The 21836-nt window shown below is 36.5% G+C and overlaps 1 protein-coding gene across 6 annotated transcripts in view; it reads left to right on the top strand.

The window, feature by feature from the left end:
- CACNA1D (calcium voltage-gated channel subunit alpha1 D) overlaps positions 1–21836 on the top strand; it is a 196666-nt gene that overhangs the window by 109903 nt on the left and 64927 nt on the right. For 5 of the 6 annotated variants that reach the window (XM_074836259.1, XM_074836261.1, XM_074836258.1 and 2 more), the window contains exons 11-21: positions 39–65; positions 6351–6511; positions 7103–7328; positions 7473–7680; positions 9543–9663; positions 10709–10823; positions 11533–11602; positions 12207–12276; positions 13075–13219; positions 14578–14707; positions 17519–17578. In XM_074836259.1, the coding sequence (XP_074692360.1) occupies positions 39–65; positions 6351–6511; positions 7103–7328; positions 7473–7680; positions 9543–9663; positions 10709–10823; positions 11533–11602; positions 12207–12276; positions 13075–13219; positions 14578–14707; positions 17519–17578 (1333 nt within the window). Of the gene's footprint in view, positions 1–38; positions 66–6350; positions 6512–7102; positions 7329–7472; positions 7681–9542; positions 9664–10708; positions 10824–11532; positions 11603–12206; positions 12277–13074; positions 13220–14577; positions 14708–17518; positions 17579–17658; positions 17719–21836 lie in introns of all 6 variants that reach the window. The other variant, XM_074836260.1, reaches the window with a different exon arrangement.

The raw sequence follows: 21836 nt of genomic DNA, 5'->3' as shown, positions 1-21836 counted from the left end.
TTCCACATTCTTAAAAACGTGTTTTCCTTTTCTTCTAGTCAAACCATCTCAAAATCCAAGTTCAGGTCAGTATTTTCCTCTCTCTTCATCACTTTTCTTTCTTGTGATTATATACACAACATGATGATCTCATATAATTATTCTTTATTTACTGTACTTTAAATTTACTCTGTGAAAATTCTTCCTGACAGTTACTGGTGAATACAAAAGTAAAGTATCCATGAACACTTTTAGAAATCAAACTCCCTGATTTGCTTTGCTGATATTTGTTGCTCTCTCTTCACTTATTAGGAGCATTTGGGAATATGAGCTTCTATATTCAAGTAAGATTGCACAAAGGAAGTGTTATAAGCAAAATTAAGAATGAATAGTCCTGATATTGTAGACACTGGATGTGCCAGTACAAAACCAATAGGTTTCTTTATTTTGATTTTATTTTCCAGTCTTATAAGACATATATTTAGTAATTAGAAAGGATAAATGCAAACACAGAAGAGAGACATCTTTTTGTTTAAAAAGATTAGGTTACTCCGTGAAGGAACAAAAAAACCCCAAAACCTAAGTGATTTAAGGTAAGTAAGTAATCAAGTGGTAGACTTAGTGAATCACGAAGGGCAAAGACACTCCTACAGTTGCAGACAACCCACAGAATAAATATTTTTCACAGAAATTTTTCAGTGAAAAAAGGGACAATCAAGAAGATTTGGCAACATCTGGCATCAGCAGTTTTGGCAACATCTGGAATCATTCCAATTTTTTAACCCTAGTAAAACTGATTTCAGTGTTGGATGTATAGCAAGTAATTCATTGGTAACAGCAGTGTATTCTCCTTGCAGCAATGAAGAGGAATAGCATACCCAGGTTTATTCTACTAGCCTTACTAGCTCTAATGACCTACCAGCGCTGACCAGTTGCAAGCAGTTGGAGTGGACTTGTGTTCCTTCTGAATAGTCTTCTTTCTTTCTTGAAGAAGAGCTCCCAGGCAACAGTTAACTGGTGCTTTTCTACACTGAGAATTTTTTTGTGTGACGCTATGATCAAGCTTTATTTTGTCATCCCTTTCAGCCAGAAAACTGGTGACAGCATATAAATCTGCCTCATTGCTGAAAACTGTGGGATCTGGCCATTTAGGATGGTAGTGAATACACAACTAACTTTTTAGAACTTTCATCATTAGTTATAAAAGCTGTATCATTTCTTGTATGTCTTCTGCTACAGAAACTGGCCTTAGTTACACCAACTGAACGGATCAGTTATGTCCATGTGGACCTTTGAGCTTAACCCTTCATGAGAATTATGAGAGATGAGACTGCTTTTAGCTCAATAAAGTGAAGTGATTCAGTGTGCTAATGGTCTGTAATTTCTCTTGCCATTGCTTCCAGTTACTGTAACAGTAGAACAAAGGGAACAATTTGTTTATTATTTCATTAGCTGAGAATCCCAAACAAGCATGATTATTTTGAATCATGAGATTGTCTCCAATCAACCTTAGAGCATACTATTTATTGCTATGAAGCCTACTCATGCTGGTTTTAAAGGAGATATTTGAATATGAAGTGGTCACATGGAACTTCAAATGCCAGGCAGTGCAATAGATGCCATTATACTACATTCTCCAAGTTTGGTCTATTTGCACAGTGGGGACTCATAGAAGCATTACAGAGAAAGCAAAGTAATGCCTACGTTCTGAACTATGCCCATTTTAAGGAAAAAGAGAACTCCAGAAGCTGTTACATGAAAGCTGCTACGTCATCTTTGAGAAAGGAAAATTTCTACCCAAACTTGATATTTTTAATAGTCCAAGCAGTGAGTAAGAAGCAGTCAGTGCTATCCATCTCTACAATCAACGTTCATAATCAACACATCAATTTGAAAGAAAAGTTACTTGCAAGCCAGAAAGTCGCCAAAGTATCTCCAGCTGTCTAGATTCTGCCACTGTCCTGAATGTCTCCTGCATGAGCTCTTTGATCAGAATCTGTTCTTGTGGCATTAAAAAACACAAGTCCCACAGAAGTTCATTCATATGTGTATTGCTGCATCTGTTCACAGAAGTTGTGGCAATCGCAGCGGGATGCTGGTGTCTCTGATTTGGAAGCGCTGAAGAGGTCTGAGGCTGCTTGAGGTCTTCAATCATACTTAAACTTTTTAAGCTGAATTTGGTAGTGGGAATTCCCCCTTCAAATTTTACGTCTTTACTTGTGCCACTGGAGAAAGATCTATCCCTTTTAACTTAATGAATCCATGTGAGGAGTAGTTTTGAGGCAACAGAGCTCAAAATTGTAGTTGTGCCACTGTCTTCCAAACAGATGTGGCTTGCACGAGGTCCCAGATCCCTAAAACCAGCTGAGAGCATCTGTTATCAGAGAGAAAAAACACTTTAAAGAGCTGCTGGCTTTGCAGTGCCACTAAGAACAGAGTGTATCTGCTCTTCTATCTCTATAAGGATCTGCAGACTCACGGTCCTCATCCCATTGTTTCTGGATACCTAACATCGCATGTTTGCCAAATCCATTTTTATGATATGTCAGAAGAATGTAATTTTGATGTTTTTCATTGGAATCACTAGTTTGTAAAAAGTTCTGTTTACCTAAAATACAGAAACTCTCAGTTCTGCAGCAAAGCCCTAGATTATGTGTTCAAGTGTCAGGGATGTCCTAGCACATTCTAAGCCAAATGCTAAATCTTGGTCTAATTCTCACTTTTCTGGCCTGATCCTTGCTCCGACTTTGGGAATGTTATTCTGCCATGGCAGTACACAATGTTTCAGGGCAAAGTAAATCAGGACAAGGGTATTGGTTTGACCATAAACGTCTTTGCCTTTGGATCAAAATAGAAAATGCTTTTTATTGCAAGCTAGTCTACCTGCTGTACCACAAGGGAAAATAGAAGTTAATCCTTGGAAATATGTTTCTATACAGTCAGATGGATACTTGGTCAAGAGAATCACATCCTAGCAAGATACAGCAATTATCTGCCAGTTTATTAAGTAAATGTGTATATTAACCACACATACATTATGCTAGGATATATATGGGTAAATATGATCTGTGCTGCATATTTGTAATCTTCCAGGTGGAATTTGAGATGTTTTGATACTAGAACAACTGTTTTTTCTCCTCACGTGGAAGTGACAGAGCTATGATTAGAGGAAGATGGGGATCTGCTAGTTGAAGAGATTTGTGCACATTGTCCTCTGTGAAGACCCCTCTTTTTAAGAATTCGCTTCATCTGTCAGTATGATTATATGATCACATTAACCTTCAAGTCGTGCTAAAAAGTTGGTACTGTGCCCTGAATCCTGTAAATACAAAAATGAGGAATGGAAAACTAATCTCAAAGGCTTCTATTTTTTCATAATGAGTGAGTGCTCTGGTGCAATTCTTCTGTCCCATATTTTATAAATAAGAGTAGTGAAGTGTAGGGTCTCTGCACAGATGTTAGCACCCACAATTACAGAAGAATTAATCTTGGGCATTAATATTTACTCCTCTGTGAGCTTACTGGTGAAAATATGAGGCACGTCAGTTTTGCAGATACAGGGATTGATGATTCTAAATGTGATTCTAAACAGAAAGTCCAGTTTAGAAAATTACGATGTTATAATGAAAGGTTGCTGATACAAAATAATTTGAAAATGAATCTTTCTACCTTCGCATAGGTCTAGTACCACTATACAAACACACGTGACTAGCAAGTAAACAAGTTAAACTTCATTGATTCTGCATGACTGACTGACCCTGAGTTCAGTCATCCTCAATGCAGGGCGGGATTTCCCATGTATGGATTAAAATTTAAGACCGGGGCCTAAAGGACCACCTAAATATGAATACCTGAATGAATGAAAGTGAAATTTGGAACATATTTGTAAGAATTATGATTTGCTCATAAGTAGTTATAAAGAAAAAATGATAAATTATTTAATGAGAACAAAAGCAGTGAATAATTTGGCTCGTTGTAATAAACTATGTCAATTATAAGTGTCCTCTGTGATTTTAATATTTATTTAACTGCTGTGTTTTTTGGAAAATGCTTGATAATTTCATGAAAGCAATGTTGTATCATTGCAAATTTATGAAAATGGAATTTCTCTTCAAAATAAAAGGGTACATTTCATTCTTCTAGTAAAAAATTGTGCTATTTGATTAAAACTAGGAGGGGCGGTTACTAAAAAATAGAAGACTATCGAGTGAAAATAGTGTAATTTGTTTTCCTGTTTTATATAGCCACAGGTTTTCAAGGTGCAGCAGGCCATCTACTTCAGTCTGCTACTTACTGTTTATTTCTTTACTTGTACCATTCTAATGAAGGTGGAAAATTACTCCTATCCTCCTCTTGAATTTTGCTTTATTTCTGTAGGCTTTTTACATATGCTTATTCATACACTTCTACATGTGAGTGGCATTGCACACCCTTTGGCAGCATTTTCATATGTGCACCACTTAGCTATATTCTTTTATCATTGATTCCACAGACCTTTTGGGAAAAAAAAAGCAGCCTCATTGACTTCAGAGAGTTATACATGTTGAGATTGCTTTTGGCTCCTATGAGTAGAGATATCCAAACAATATTATTCTTGTCTCATTGACTTCAATGATGGGATGTTCTGTAAGTGTAAAAAAAGCTGTTTTACTTACCCAGGGGAGTGAGCCATCCTGACGATGGCCATGGACATAACACTGCTTAGCAGGGGACTGGCAAGATAAGAATGTTCTTGAATACCATGTTGATTTAGGTCAGGACAGGATATTTTTCCTTTTTGTGCTTAAAATACTGAAAAGACTTGAAACGTCTTTGTACTGATATCTGAAACCAGTATTAATTTCCATTACCACAAGTACAAACTTAAGGTGCATAAGGAAAACTCAGTTAATGCTTGAAGGCAGTGCCAAGCTCAGTTATTTTTATGGTGGTGTTATTGCATATTCATTCTGTTTTCTGAGGCAGATTTAAAGCATTTTTGATTTTAGACATACTAAATACAATACCTGCTAATTCAGACATTAAAAGTATTAAGAAATTCGTCTAGTTATTTGTAACAGTTTTCAAAAGGCATAGTTCCATGTTTTGGTACTGCCAGAAAGGGCTGCAGTGCCCTTCCCCTGTCTCAGCCCCTCAATCTTCCTGCTTTTTCTGTAATGTGGCATTGCAATGAATTGGATCAGACAACTGATCAGCTAAAATCAACCCTGAAAAAAATAAATCGGTTTCCACCAGTCAATTTTCAGGTTTGGCTCACTTCATTAGGTCTAGTTTTGGCAAAAGGGAAAAGGAGAGGGCAGAACAAGGAGAGAAGACCACCCCTTTCAATCACAACAGACGTATGCTAGACTGACATGATAGTGAAACTATAGAGGAAGAAGCTTATACATGCACACTCTTCTCAGTGCTTTGCTATTTTAAGGTTAGGTCAAGCATCCACTAGAGTCTGTGCCTGCTCTGTCCCTCGAATTTTGGATGAAGCAGTTGTTGGTTCCTAAAATTTATTATCTGAGTCCATGGCTGTAGTTCTGGGTGTGTGAATTTTATATACCTCCCTTTTAGGTAATATTAAGTGATTCCTAATCCTTTTCTTCCTATGACTCAGTAATACATTTTCTTCCTGTTTCACAAATGGAAATGTGACTCAGGGAGACTAATTGGTTTACTAAAGTTCCCAGAAGTGAAACAGAGAAATTAAATCTAGTCTTATGAGTATAAAGCAAAGCTAATACCCTCACTTGCGAATCCAAGTCATATCTAGATAGGGCCTGTTTACTTGTCCTTGATTATCACTCTTATTCATTTCACAAACATTTGCCTGCTGACACAATTTGAAGACATGTTAGTAGAAATCCGTAGGAGTCACTGACTGAGATTTCTAACATTATAGGGTAGATTTCTAAAAGTTGACCTCATCATTCCTGCCTTGTTTAATCCTGCCAGAATTGTGCCTATGGTCAAACTCAAAGCCTTAATTTTCAGACTAAATGTAATTTGAATTCTAAGTTGCTTCACTGGCTTTTCTTTACTACTATTAACTGTATGGACCCTGGGAAGACAGATGTATCTTATTACTCATGAAATGTTAAATGCAGCTTAGTCTAATTATGTCACAGTCAATTAGAGTCTCCAAAAGTTGTAGTTTACATTTAAAAATCTATAATGAAATCTAAAAAAGGAATAACAGATTAGCACTCCTTAATCTGCAACTGGTAATAATTTACACAACTATCTGAAGTATTGTGCACATATATATGAAAATACACCTGCTCACACATACATACTTGTGCTATTTTCTACACAGAAGAAACCCTTCTTAAGTTCATGTGTTTTCTGTATAATAATAAATCTGTTTTTATTTGAACTTTCAGTCGACGCTGGCGTCGCTGGAATCGATTTAATCGAAGAAAATGTAGAGCTGCAGTAAAATCTGTCACATTTTATTGGCTGGTTATTGTCTTGGTCTTTCTGAACACATTAACTATCTCATCGGAGCATTATAATCAACCTGACTGGCTGACCCAGATCCAAGGTACAATCAAAAATTATCTGTCCTGTTTTTGACTATGGGTACTTGCATTCTATCAGTGGCTACTTTTTTACTTTGCTATTTCGTTGTTTGCTGTCCTGAAGGATATTCATCCCAGCCAAAGGGAGATACAAGAAATGACTGAATGTATTTGATTACCGTAACTGTAACACAGCTTAATGGCATACCAGCAAAAACCTGACAATACTAAACTGTAAATACCTGTACTTTTATTGTTAAGCCATGCTTGAAAGATAAGGAAGGAAATGGTAACTGGCATAGCAGAACATGCTGTGGGCTGTGTTGCTTAAGTTACAGTGTGGACTCAAGCTGTGTGATGAGCAGCCATAAACTGCACAATGGATTGGAAAGATGAAAATAGTTTATAGGCAGCAGGGAAATTTACATCGTTGTGTAACTTTTGCCACTTAGGTATCAAATACAGTCCAACGTAAAACCCAGTGCTTCCTTCTTAAGGAAAATGCTGAAAACTAGTATAGAAAGTATAGTACTAATATGTTAAAATAAAAATGGAATCTATGAGACAATTCAGGAATGTCTTTTTTTTTTTTTTTTTTTAATATTTTGTTCCAGATATCGCAAATAAAGTTCTTCTGGCTTTATTCACCTGTGAAATGTTAGTAAAGATGTACAGCTTGGGCCTACAGGCTTATTTTGTTTCTCTTTTTAACCGCTTTGATTGCTTCGTTGTTTGTGGTGGCATTGTTGAAACCATTTTGGTGGAGTTGGAAATTATGTCACCCCTTGGAATTTCAGTGTTTCGCTGTGTTCGTCTCCTGCGTATTTTTAAAGTAACAAGGTAAGATTAACTAATACTGCTAACTTTAGGAATAGCTGAAGGGTGATCAGCAATTCTTTTGTAATACTTCATCATGCGCTGCTCTTTTACTGTTTTGTTTGGGGTTTTTGTGGTGTGTGTTAACACACGCATTTTAATTTATAGGCACTGGGCATCCCTGAGCAACTTGGTAGCATCCTTGTTAAACTCAATGAAGTCCATTGCTTCACTGTTGCTTCTGCTTTTCCTCTTCATCATAATCTTCTCGTTGCTTGGAATGCAGCTGTTTGGAGGCAAATTTAATTTTGATGAAACTCAAACAAAACGGAGCACCTTCGATAATTTTCCACAAGCTCTTTTAACTGTATTCCAGGTAACTTTCTTTCATCCCGTATGAAACATTTTACCTTTGATGATCAACAAAACTGTTTAAGTGATCATGTTGCCTGAAAATAAAATCACAAATACTATTTACTCAGTTTACTTTAAGTAGCATTCTGCTCATTAAATTCAGTATTCTGGTAACTCTGCACCATTTGTACCATTTGTTTCATGTCTTATTTGATCTATCTATGCAACACAGCTGTCATATTACTTCACAAAATTAAATCTCCTTTGTCCATCAAACACATGACTAGAAAAATAGATGGAATGTTATTTTAATCAAATTATTTTCTTCAACTTTATTAGCTATATAAAAGTTCAGCTATTCCCAAGCAGGAAAAAATGAGAAGCATTGTAGGAGTGCATATTTGGATATGGATCATATCACTTACTATAATATACAAATGAGTATGAATTTCTTTAAAGAAACACTGTCAGGTTTATTAAAATTTCATGCTTACAGTTTACTTTTCACTATTGTATGATCCTTTTTTTTATTTTTCCCAATTTGGATACTGGAATTAGGTTAATTGGTTTCATCTTTCTAGCCATTGTCATATTCAGCTTTGCACATTACCACAATGTTTGGTTTCAGACTTTGTAGGTCAGTGTTTAAAGCTGACACTGCAAGACTCCACTTTGTGTCAACTTCCTGTCTTTTTGGTAGAAGTTTCAGAGCAAGTAAAAAGTCTTTCCATGTGATTTTAACATAAGGGAATATTAATGAGAAATTTTCTTTAGAGGAGAAGTGTCCACATTTGACCCGACATTGCCCCTTTAAAAAATTAAGGCTGTTCTTCCAAATTCAGCTGAGTTGTATTTTATTCTGATTTTAGGCTGCCTCATTTTCAAAGGAACAAGGCTTTCTTCAGTTTCAGAATACACTCAGGAGCAACCAACCTGTAGGGTGCTCAACAACAAATATGAAAATCAGCTTGATAAGTTTAGCTCTCCAAAAATGGATTTCAGAAATTGGCATGCATATAATTTTCTTGATCAACCAGTTAATTACTTGGAAGGAGAGTCAGTATTACATGTTTTCTCAGGATAGAACTGATAATTTTTAAGAAGTTACTCAGAAATATATAAAGTGTCCCTGTAACCTGTATTGTAATACTCAGAATTTTTGTTATAGTACAGAAAAAGAGGAGGTGCCTCATTGTAAACTATCCTTTTAACTAGGATCAACAGATAACAGATTTCTGTAAAATTCTTTTAGACTGTGGTGAAATTATGTGAAACAATAGCCAATAAGAATATCATGTAATTCTCTCACAGCATTGAGCTCCATTCAGTTTAAAATAGCTACCATTTTAAAGCTATAGCAGGTAGCGTATGTGTGTGGTACGCATATGATATAATTTATGATAAATTATGATAAGATGGCCAATCCCTGTTAAAACTGAAAATGGGTAGACAAATTTGCAGGACATTTCACAATTGAAAAGATTTGTGGCCACTGTTTCAAAAAAGAGAACCTTAAAACATACACTAACTTGATTTTCAAGAGTGATAAACATTTGCGGGCATTACTACATGTGTGGCATTACTGAAAATCAGGGCTCTTTTGCATGCCAAAATCAATAAAATGATAGGATTCTATTTTTATTATTTTTGTCTTTGAAGTTCAGTGATGTAAATGCATAGCATAAAACAAAAGCTAGTAGAGTTAAACCCAAGCTTTCAGGAGATGCTTGTTTAAATGGAAATTTTAAAACAATGCATGAAAAGATTATGATATTGCTTTATGTATACCGAAGGTTAGCCTTATTGTGTATTGTGCTGAGAGGAAATGTATTTCTCTATTGCTCTTTTTGATGTTGAGTTACTAATAATATACCTGCTTCTTAGATTCTAACAGGTGAAGACTGGAATGCTGTTATGTATGATGGCATAATGGCATATGGTGGCCCATCATCGTCAGGCATGATAGTCTGTATATATTTCATTATCCTCTTCATCTGTGGTAACTGTATCCTTTGCACTCACTGGTAACATCTCTAAATGGGGCTGTGTGCCAGGGAAATATGCAAAATTTCTCTAGGAAGGGAGTAAATTGCAGTGGACATGCAAGCGCTTTCTGCGTGTGCTAAGTCCTTCAGATAGACTTTTCTTTGTACACCCATTCCCTAATGAATGAAACTCCAGTGATCTCTGAGTCCATCTACAGCTACCACAATGGCAGAAATCAGAGGATTTTTTCTTTCTTCCTTCAGTGGGAAAACAACCTTATTCTACCTCCTTGTCTCTATTTGACATCTCTCCCTCTGAAAATGCATGGATGTCGTCTGATCTCTATGGCAGTAATTTCCCATTCATCCTTTTGACACTTGATGTAGCTCTGTTAATTCTGACACACGCTGACAGTGAAGCCCCTGATCTACTGTATAGTGCAGGGACCAGATGAGAGAAATCTGCACGGAGAACTATTGAGTCAGTTAGGATTAAATCTGCTGAAGCATTCTGCTTCCCTGCCTTCAGTGTACTGGAAATGCTTCCTTGGCCCCATGTAGCAACAGAAACTAGTGTCATTCTCAGAAGTTCTTAAAAGGTCAGGAGGTGATAAAAGAGCAAAACCATTCTATTTTCTGTACTATACAGTACTTGTATCAGTATTTGTACTTAACTGATGTGGACTGAAGTACAGAATTTGATATAGATTGTTGTAGACGCAGAAGATAGTGTGTTATAAAAATGAATTTTTCAAAATGCCTGAACAGTCTCCAGCTTTCATAGACAGTGTTTCACATCTGAAACTTGCTCAGGCTAGCATAAAGTTGAGTTTAATTTATTTAGTATTCTGCTATTTTAAAATCAGTGACCCTAATGGATCTCTGCTCATTTTACATCCAGTCTTAATCTAGTCCGTTAAATGTTATTTGCACTCTGCTCCGGCATCACAAATCTTTATGCTGTAGGTTGGCAACATGCGTTTTATATCTCTCACGTTGTCAGTGTTTATGCTGATAATAAACCAAACTAGTAAGGCATAATGTCCTTAAAGTGATTTGAAATAGATATCTTGCTAAATGTCTTCTTGGCCATTGCTGTGGATAACTTGGCAGATGCTGAAAGCCTAAATACAGCTCAGAAAGAAGAAGCTGAAGAAAAGGAAAGGAAAAAGAATGCAAGGTAAAATAGCTTGGGCATGTTGAATAAGCAGGAGAGGGAAGGAGGAGGGTACTGAATTCTTTCATAAGGATTTTCTTTACTTTATATAAATGTCTTTACCATCTTCAAAATTTATTGGACCCAGGAAAAAAATGAAAGATTTTACGTAGACATTAAAATAAGACCCATTTAGTATGATTTTAGATAAAAGTTGGGTAGTAATGGGGAAAAATGGGGTCAATTAAGGACATAACGATAAGCCAACTGATACCTAAACATTGCAACAGTAGGATTTATTGTGCAATTAGAACAAGAATGTATCTGTTGCTGCCAGTGCACAACTCCCTGTGGAATCAGTTCTCAAAGCCTTATATAGACAAGAAGAAAACCTTCCTTTGAAATCAGTGCAGGCCAGCTGAAGTCAGTGCAAGTTGTTTGTTTGAGTCCAAGGGCACAGTTTATCCATCTAGAAAGGAGTAATTATCATGCATTGAATTTTTTAGGGATTAACTTCTGGAATTGTATTGAAAATTATAATCTTTCAAATGGGTTGTTGTATTCACATGCAATAGATTTTATTACTCTGACACCTGCAGCTCTGCAAATATTTAAGTATTTTAATATATGCTTTTTAGGTATGTTTTAACTTTTCATAGAATGGGTATAGTTCAGTTAAAATCTTCTGTCTTTGCATGGTGTGCTTTGTAATTGTTATTCTATTGTTTTGTAGAAAAGAGAGTCTGGAAAATAAAAAAAGTGAGAAGTCAGAAGGTGACCAAAAGGAGCCCAAGGATAGTAAGGTGTTTATTCTAAAAATTGTCTTTTCTAAGTGGTTTTACTAATTTTGCCAGGGAGACCTTTTCAAGACCACTGTATGTTGTATAATTTCTTTTATGAAGTCATCATCCCTACATTTTTTCCCAGGCAAAGGGAACTTAGTTCTGATGCTTTGCATCCTCATGGAGTCTCTTAATCCAGAGAATCCTTTTGGTTTCAGGATATCCTGAGAAGGGAAGCTCTTAGAGCACGGAATAGTTAATGTTAGAAAAAACTGGCATTATTTTAGGATCCCTGTAGGTATTTTGCCTGATAAATCTAATGGAAGAGATTAGTGAATGATAAACTCTTAGTAGAATGTTGAAACATTCTTGATAATTTTTACCAGAGCCTGTTGGTTATATTCTCATTGTGATCTACACAGCCATAAACATAATCTTTTAAAAATATGTATTAAACTGTCAGCTCTCCTCTGTTCTCAGCATTGCCCTGTTTCAGAAAACAGACTAAGCATAGGGATCACTTCCCTGACCTCTGAAGCTTATTTGATTTGCTTTCTGCTGAACTTTATACTCCAAGCTGTATTTAATTTTTTTTTCTTTTTGTGCATTCCTTTCATTGTTGTAGGTGACAATTGCTGAATATGGAGAAGGAGAGGATGAGGATAAAGATCCCTATCCACCCTGTGATGTACCAGGTATGTGAATACCAGCCAGAAGACAAACACATTTAACTTTGCTAAAATATCCTGAACTTGCTCTTGCTGAACACTTAATCAATTCCTTTGAAGTTGGTGAGGTTGTGCTCTGTTATCAATGGATAAATGGGCCTGTAAGCTGCTAAGTATTATCTTTTCCTGCAGCTTCCTAGACATTATAAACAGTATATGAGAGTTAACATTGTGAGCCTGAAGACTGCTGTGGTAATACTATCTGGATGTGAGAGCAAATTCTAAACTTTTCTGAAATGTTTGGCAGAAAAGGACATTCCAGGGCTGATGATGTTGGGTCAATCTTGTCTTAGCTACTTCCAGTCCAGTGAACATACGTATCTAAAAATCGGTTCTGTCTGATTGTCTGGATGCTTGTGACAGAAATCTGCCCTACCTTTTGACTGCTCAGTGCTCAGCGAGTGCACAGAGCTCCGCACTCCTACACCGCAGCTCAGGCGTGGACTGATGGTCAGGGGCTGCTGAGCTTAAGTGGGGCTCCAGAGCCCATGTGCAGGGGTGTGAGTGGAGTCACCAGATGGGGCTGGTCAGGGCTAGTAAAGCCTATTAGTGCACTCAGGGTGCTTATGCACACACCCATGTATGCACATAAACATGTATATAGTCTTGTGTCAACTATATGGAGGTTCATATATTGATTCGTGGATTCTTAAAACCATGCTACGAATATATATTTCCTATCAGCCATAAATATATTAATACAAGCCATGCTTTTATATTGTTATGAACAAAACCTTTTATAGTAAAAAAGTGTTTAATTTAAAGTAGGTGAAGATGAAGAAGATGAGGAGGAGGAACCAGAGGTACCAGCAGGCCCACGTCCCCGTAGAATATCAGAACTAACTATGAAGGAGAAGATAACACCAATTCCTGAAGGGAGTGCCTTCTTCATTTTCAGCAGAACCAATCCGTAAATATAACTTTGAAAAATACTGGTTTAGTCCATCAAGGTTTAGCAGTGGAGGAACAGGCGTCCTTCCAGTGAGGTTAGGAATAGAATTCTACATAATAATTGGATTTTGGGGGGAATTAGAATCATTCAGCACTCAGTCTAACTCCAGAGCATTTGCAATTCTACACTGATGAAGAAAGCAAGCTTCAGTAGTCAGTAAAAGTTGTTATTCATTGTTGGATGGAAGTGAACAAGTGAACTAAATTCAGTTCCTACAGACTGAACATAGCTTTTACATTTATCTGTTATTTGGCGTGGGAGAATGCCGTCTTCTCAGTGGTAGAGGTCATCACAATTAAGTTTAGAAGATGGTGTGATGATCAAGATACAATGTTTTGGGCTTGTATCTTATTCACTGCATGGGTTCTCTAAAGCTCATCAGAATTTTCAAACAAACTGGAAAGAGAGCTATTTAAACTTATAATTTTAAGAACACATATGCTGAATGCAAAAACATTAAATTTGTTGAACAATGTCAAATTGCTTTTGGCCTCAACTAATGGTACGTACTTCCAGGCCAAAATGGCCATCTTGCTTAACTAAGATACACTATACTCAAATCATCTACCTAATTACAGGAGAATAAATTTTCCCCAAGAACCTTCTGATTCTTCAGCAGAATTTAGACAACTTCAGTGGTAGTCATTTATGAACCTAATCCTGCATTTTTTGCCAATTTAATCCTGGACCTACTCTACCAAGGTGCTCAATAGCATTTGCAATAACCTTGGACTCAGTGACTCTAAGCATATGTACAGTTTCACTTCATGTTATGTGGCTGAAACTTAGCAGCTTTGTAGTCTTCAACACCCACTTGTAATTCTATAAGAAAATCTCTACAGGAGATTCTGATTTGGCTTGAGTGTCTAAGTAGCACAATGAGATCTGCAGCCTAGGCCACATCTCACTGAATGAGTATTTTTGACAGCTTTAATAAGGATCAGATCAAACTGGGGGTCTGAAATGACTTACTGTCTAGCATTGGTCCTTTTGACATTGGCCTCTGTATGTGCTGCACAGTGGTGCAAACACTGGAACTTGTAGTGACATTCATAACCCATTGAAAACCAATAGGAGCTTGGACATCCTCTCTCAGATTCCTTCGATAAGTGCATCTTCACTACAGGTGATTGGATTTTGAATTTATTTACAGTTTTAGAAATCAGAGCAATAGCTTCAGCATTTGTACTGATTTTAGCTGCTGATGGTTGCTCTGTTCTGTCACCATTGGCAGAGTAAGAGAAAACATGTTGTATATTAGCCATCTGCTGAATTCTCTTTACACACATGGTATATTTTTTGTATCTCTGCTTCAGGATTCGAGTGGGATGCCACAAACTCATCAATCACCACATCTTTACCAATCTCATCCTTGTCTTCATCATGCTGAGCAGTGTTTCTCTAGCAGCAGAAGATCCAATTCGCAGCCACTCCTTCCGAAATAATGTAAGCCCTTCATTATTATGTCTGAAGATAAATATATCCTGAGAGGATAACAATCCTTTGATACTAGTGCCTGGTTTTTAATTTTCAAGTTAAGAAACTTCCCTTTTCCTTTTTCAAGTCATATGTTTATTTTTTCTTTGCTTTAAAAAACATAAATCTTTAAAGACAAGTAACTTTATTCATGGAGCATCTTAGGTATTAGAACCATTTATTATGTATATAAAGTCTTTCCTTTGTTAGCTATAAATATATCAGAATATAATATGATGAAGCTGAGCATAATCTTTATAATGTTCATATTTTTTCATCATTTTCAGCTGGTGTACCTGATAAGCATTTCCTGACTTCCTCTTAGTGCCTCTCAGTGTTTGACACTGATTTAAAAATGCCAGTTAAAATTATCATTGTTTACAACATGTTGGGAATAGACTCTGACCTGTTCTCTCTTCTCCTTCATTGACTCTATTGTATGGTCTTGGGAAATTCAGAGTATCACTCTGTTAATGAGTATATGCATTCATAAGGATGTTACCTCTTCTTTCAAAGAAGCTAGTATGGCCACAGTAATCAGTTTGAATACCACCCCATCGGACCTGAAGATCCTCGGATTCCTGATTAGCCATATCAGAAACTAAACAAGTTTCACTTTTTTCTAAACTCATACATAAGACGAGGATCAGACCATGCCCAGCTATTGCCTTGATTCAGAGTCAAATGCCATTTCAACGTATATACAACTCAAAAATTTGGAAGTGTTTCTGCATCCTTTTTTAGATACACTTGTAGAAACAAAATATTTGTAAGAATATTAATTTCAGAAATGTCTCTATTCAATAAAATTGTAGTTGATATGGTGAGTAAACATCTGTGTTCTCCGAAAACAAATTTCTGAATCCCTCATTTTAATTCCTTAATGTAGTAGAAGACTTGCTGGTTACTCAAATGCACAGTTATTAGACAGAGAAACAAAAATAAATTCACTCTCGTGACCACTAATGTTTGTCTTAACATTTGTTGCACTTGTATTAGTGATGAAGCAAGCCTCTAATGTTATTGTGAGCTGTGCATGCTTTAGATTAGGTATGTAATAGCTGAGATGATGCAATTTGGTAATAGTCTGTGGGGCCTTTTGGGATACTTTGACAGGAATTCCAAGCCTTTCCTGTCTTAGATACAAATTGATCTGTAGAGATTGCCATGGAGTTAGAGAAACTCTTCCACCTCTTACAGGAAAGATGGGCCTACTAGGTTAGTAGAGGTTGTATTCCTCTAGTTCTTGCCAGTGTAGATGCAGCCTATGAAAGTCTTCTTTTGGCTGTTGACATTCTCTGAACACTTTTTCAGTAACATTAGTAAAAACCAAAAAGCTAAAACTTTCTTCAAAGGTAAAAAGAGGTCAAAGCACAAAGACACTGAACATGTACTATTCAGTAGAGTTGTATGCTTCCCATATCTATAAAACCGCACAAGTGCAATCTTATAAATCACACTAATGGATACGAAAAAAAGAGCTGCTGAGGAATACTGAAATTATTATTGTTAAAATGGCTTGAAGGGCTGATAATTGTTTTTGTAACTTGAGGAGTACTAGGAAAATGTAACTGGAGAGTGGTGGTAACTGAAAGGATTCTTCCTGTTTGGTACACAGACAGATAAAATGTGTGAGGAATTTCAAGAAGGCATTGCCCCTTTGTTGTAAATATCCACATATGCACCAGACCTGCATATTTTTCTTGTTACTACCTTGAACGATCATGTTCCTTCAACCAGCCAGCTCGACAAGTGAATGAACGTTTACAAACTGGAATGCCTTTAAATATTTTCTTTTAACTCTAGAATAAATTCCTTACTGATTAATCTTTGTTGAATGGCTTTAATATTTACCTATTTTTTCAGCCGCAGCAAGGGACAGAAGGATGTGATCTTCAACTGAACATGGGGACAAAATTATTTCCTTTTATATGATCTAATAGGAATACTTTCTTTGTGTGTTGTCTCTTTATTTTGTTTCTCCTTCCCATTTTATTAGTTGCTGAACTGCAAGCAACATGTTTCTGTGCACAACTGTTTGCTAGTTGGATTGCTAGATCCTTGAAACTAAACTAGTATCCTACTGCAGTGCACGTAGATTGTGAAGTTAGGTGCTAGTGATATGGCCACCTTGAAAGGGTGAAATCTTGATTGTACTAAAATATATATGGCAGTGTTTCTGTTGACAGCAGTGAGGTCACTATCAATCCACAATCTTTTTAAAAGTTTGCATATCACTATGTCACTCTTGTGGATCCTTTTAGATTTCCTACAAATAATTCACTGCTGTATCTTCCAAGTTCAAGAAAAAAGAGTTGTAGCGCTGATTTTAGTAATTTAGTTATTTGTTAATTTGCTTTGTGATGCTCTAGCCCAGTCTATACAGGAACAGTATAATGTGGCAGAACGTAGAATGACATGCGATCTAGAAGCATCCATTGAAGGGTTTTTTTATGCAAAACTTTGGTTAAAAAAGAAAGACATTATTAATAGCGATTTATTCTTTGTCTAAGTTTCTGTATCTCTTCTAAAAGCTGAAGAACGTACCTGTGAAAGCTGATAGAGGAAAGTCTGAATTGAAAGAAAGTGTTGCTTATGGGGTCCTGTTGACTCTTCAGGGGTGAAATCTAATATCTTAGCACAGTGGCATTTTAAGCTACTTTGTCTACATTCCCCATCTATCTACTTAGATTAATTCAGGTGTTGTTGTGCATGTGGTCTAAATTGTAAAAATTTATTAATAGTTGGATTTCTTACTGTGCCACATATTATACCTTGCAGATACTTGGTTACTTTGACTATGCTTTCACAGCCATCTTTACTGTTGAAATCCTGTTAAAGGTAATGCATTGTTAATTGATCCTTGTTAGCTCAAAAGCAGCTTTAGCAATAATGTTTGTAACTTTTTGTTTACCTTCCAGATCCTAGGGTATGCAGATTATGTCTTCACTAGTATGTTTACATTTGAGATCATTTTGAAGGTAACAGGTTTTTAAAGGAAGTTTGTTTAAAAGGATTTTCCTTGTGTGTCACCTGCCAAGAAAAGGCACTTGAAGTGTTCTTCGCCTTTTCTCTAAGCGATCAAAGCTAAACTTTTTTTAAACCAGAGGATTTTTTTATTTGACAGTTCCTCATAGTTTTGATTGGCTATTTTTTACCATTGGGTGCATGAAGAAGCTGATTTTTTATCATTACATCAATTTTTTACCCTTTTTAAACTTACAGTTGTCAGAAAAGGGAAAAATAATTCACTACGCATGAGCTTTTCCTTCTCCTCGCTCTGGCATTTCCAAAAGAGATAATCAGTCTTTTAAGGAGGGAGCATGTAATTTGTCATTTCTCTTGCTGAACTATATTCACAGACCTAAAATAGTAGATAACTATTTTCTTGCAATAGGACTTGCAAGATATCTTGCATTTATCTATATACTAAGATACTTTGTGTTTATCTTGGGCATACATTTAAATACACAGAAAGGCATTAATATGCTTGCTTAAATGTATTACCCATGCATGAGTCAAAAATTGGCATTTTAATGTATAGTTTGTGTACTGATTATTAAGAATATCCATTGGGGTTACTCTGATTTTAGATGTATGAGGCTTACTCTGGCAAAGAAGCCATATAACTGAGGATTAGGTTCACATGTAAGAAAATGCTCAACAAAGAAATGAAAATTTTTTGTGGATATTTTCAAAATATTTTTTCAGAGATTTACATGATTCCTGAAAGTTTCATGCTGTGCATATTCACCATGAGTTTTTGGTTGAGTAACCCTGATCTGTGAATTTAAGAATTTCTGGTACACTAAGAATCTGTACATAAACTTTGCATTTCCAGTTGAGAATTGAGCTTAACAAAAATCTCTTCTCCCAGCTTTTGCTCACATTACTATGCATACTCTCTACAATGCGATTTGAATAATACTAATTGATGCAATATTTGGGCTGTTTACAAGATAAGCTGTACTGTAAGAAGTGGACTATTTTTATGCTTGCGAATATTCTCCCAGACTTAAGTTTATCCCCTTATTTCTCATTCTCGGTAGTGAGGAGCTTGCTATAGAATTGATGAATCTTGTAATATTTGTAGCATTCTAAAATAAATATCCAGTTTTTTTGCTGCTAGAGAAAGGCCAAACTAAAGGAAGGAATAAAGCACTGAAAAGAACTGTAGCGTTAGATCAAACTAGATCCCAACTCTGAATTTGAGAAGCCATACAAAATACGTTACCACCATTTCTGTGGTAGAAGAGAGTCAGTAAACTTCCACATGCTCTGAGCAGCAGGTTGTATAGCTCCTACAGTTCCAATTGTGTTTCTCTAGGAGAGAGAGGAATTGTAAAGCACGGCATAAAGAGGAATAACTGCATGTGTTAAAAAAAGCAACATTCCTACTGTTAAGAAAAGCAAAAGATTCTGACAATGAGCGACTCAAGAAAAGGAAATAGGAGGCTCTAGAGTTTGGGCTGCTGAAATCTGGCATATTGCAAAGAAACAAAAAGCCCATCGTAGCCAAAAATACCAGTGTTTCTGACTCCACTTTCTCCAGGAAGCTCTGCTGTGCAGTGCACTCACGTATTTATAAAGGAAAATAAATTGTACTATAAAAAATATAATGGACAAGAACAACATGACACACGTACGTATACAGTGCCTGCTTTACTAACATGTCTCAGAGACTGGCTGTGCTTGCTTATGGCTGGAGTCCTTCATGTCTTCTGTGCTGGGTTTTGCGCTGTGCTTTCCACAGTATCCGAGTTGTACAGAAGCTGTGTGTGTTCTGCAATGAGTAGATTCAAGACTAGACCTGCAGTAACGATAGCATTCCTTAATTTCCAGGCAAAAAGTATATGAAACAGAAATTAAGATAATTAGAGGCAATATTATCTTAATGAAGAAACTCGTAAATGTCCAAAAAACAAGCATTACAACAGAATAACTCTCAGCGTGTGGGGAGTCTCTGTGCTCTATCTGATTGACTGCTCTGCAGACGTGAGGGTTTCCACATTATGTGGTGTCGAGTATATGAATGAGGATATGAATAACAGAAAAGGTGCAACTCAGTCTAAAGCATTTAAGAATTCTCTTACGTAATCCCTACATGGCATTGAAATTCAGTTTACCATCCTGTTTGCAGTACCTGGGAAACATGAAAACATCAGAGCAAAGATCAGGTTAGGGCCTTGTGCTTTTAACCTTGCCCCAGCGGTGCTAATGCCACAACATTTAAATCAGCCCCCACTGGTGTGGGGTTACAGGCGGGAGGAAAGGAGCAGCACTGTGGTGCCCCAGGCACTCAGCTCAGGGAGTGTCCTGCAGCATCTGCTCCAGTGGAGGCTGTGTGACAGAGCTCACCACCTCAAAATCCGCTCTAGGCTTTGCTTTGGTCTTGATCTGTGCAAAGGATAGAATGATTTGCTATGGAGAGTTTTAGTCAAATGCTTAGGCTGGGATTTGTAGTGATTGAAATATGAATCTCCATATAAAGATGGGGAAATATGTACTTCACCTGTATTTTTAGGTCAATGTATCTTTTGTGGGAGTCTTTACATGAAACTTTGTGTGCTGCTGACTGATAACATACTACAGTGTAGATGAGTATTTGTAGATTGATATAAGTTGATATTCAGGGTTATTTTAGTGTTCAACTCCCACTGTTTTTAATGGGTTTAGCCATACTCAGTACAGCTGTAAGTGAAAAGAGCTAGGAATTTATTTGAAATTTTATAATATAACTGTATTATATCTCTTATGTCATGGCATAGGTTAAAGCTTTAGGATTTTTATTCTTCTAGTTTGGAGGAACATTTAGTATTTTGATCACAACAAAAGAAAATTTAGCATGAGAATAAGGAGAAAAGAGCTTTTAAGAAAAATGTGTCTTTTGTAGTTTGCATTCCTTTGCAGATACATACTTTCACTGACACTGATGGGTTTTCATGCAAAAGTCCTGCAAATTTGTGCACGTGAGTAGTGACACAGTAGACTGAGATGCCCATTGACAGTAGCTCTGTTCTACATTGCGGAACAATCTTGAAAGATGTAGTAGTCTGCTGCAAGAGGAAAGGAAATAAAATCATTTTACTCCATCTTGAGGAACAGAACAGAGTAGAAAGTAATGGGTTTAAAACCTATATCAGATGTTCTCTGGCTGGCATTGAGGTTTCTTATCTGTGGAAAACAATGAGTAGCTGAGAGTACTCAGGTCTTTTTAAGAGGACCTTAAGGCTGAGGAAATTAGAATCTGTGTGCTTGAACTGACTACTAGGTATTTTTCAAAGGTATCCTTATTTTAATTTTAAGTTTTTAGTTCCAGTGTTTCAGTCTTAATCCATAACTATGGAAAAACCCATGCAAAATTCTACTCAAGTGCAGACTCCGTGCTTCTAATAACTTAACTGGATTCCTCTGTGCATTTCTTAACTGGTAGTTACTTGCTGTTATGGTAAGGGTCTAATTCATAGATTTAGGAGCCAAATTCAGCTTTGTGATACCTGAGAACATCTGCCCAGATTGCAGCCATAATTAATAGAGCCTCTATCACTGGCTTCTAATGAAACCTGCAAATGATGCATGCAAGTTCCTTCACAAGGTACACTGTGTGTGCTTTTCTCATCTTAATCTAGGTACAGAAAGAAAAAAATGAAGAGAAAGTCCAGTAGGAAGAGTAATGTTTGATATTCCCCACAGACCAGCAAAACTTGGGGACCCTTGTCCACACATAATACAGAACTGACTATGGGTTGATCCAGGTTATTCCAAGATACCCACTCATGATCCTGTGAGCCAAAGGCAAATAGCAGTGTAATGCTGCCTTATGACAGCCCTGTGCTGGTTCTGTACCAGATTTGACTCTCAGGTTTTTGCAGTACATTTTCAGCTCCTTCAATTCTCAAGCTAGTAGGAATCATTAGGAGTCAGGATCTGTACTTTACCGTTTAGTAAGCATGAAAATTTTATGATTCTTGTCATTTTTCTAACAAAGGCCAAATCAATTCAGTGTAATCACAGCCTAATCAGTTCTTACACAAAATATAACATTTGTTGACATCGGAACAATTAACACATTTGCTGGTGTTGCTTGAGCAGAATTTTT

This window comes from Strix aluco, chromosome 11 (assembly GCF_031877795.1).
Source record: "Strix aluco isolate bStrAlu1 chromosome 11, bStrAlu1.hap1, whole genome shotgun sequence".
NCBI lineage: Eukaryota > Metazoa > Chordata > Aves > Strigiformes > Strigidae > Strix > Strix aluco.
The sequence above is the reverse complement of the archived record's forward strand: the minus strand, read 5'-3'. Positions and strand labels throughout refer to the sequence as shown.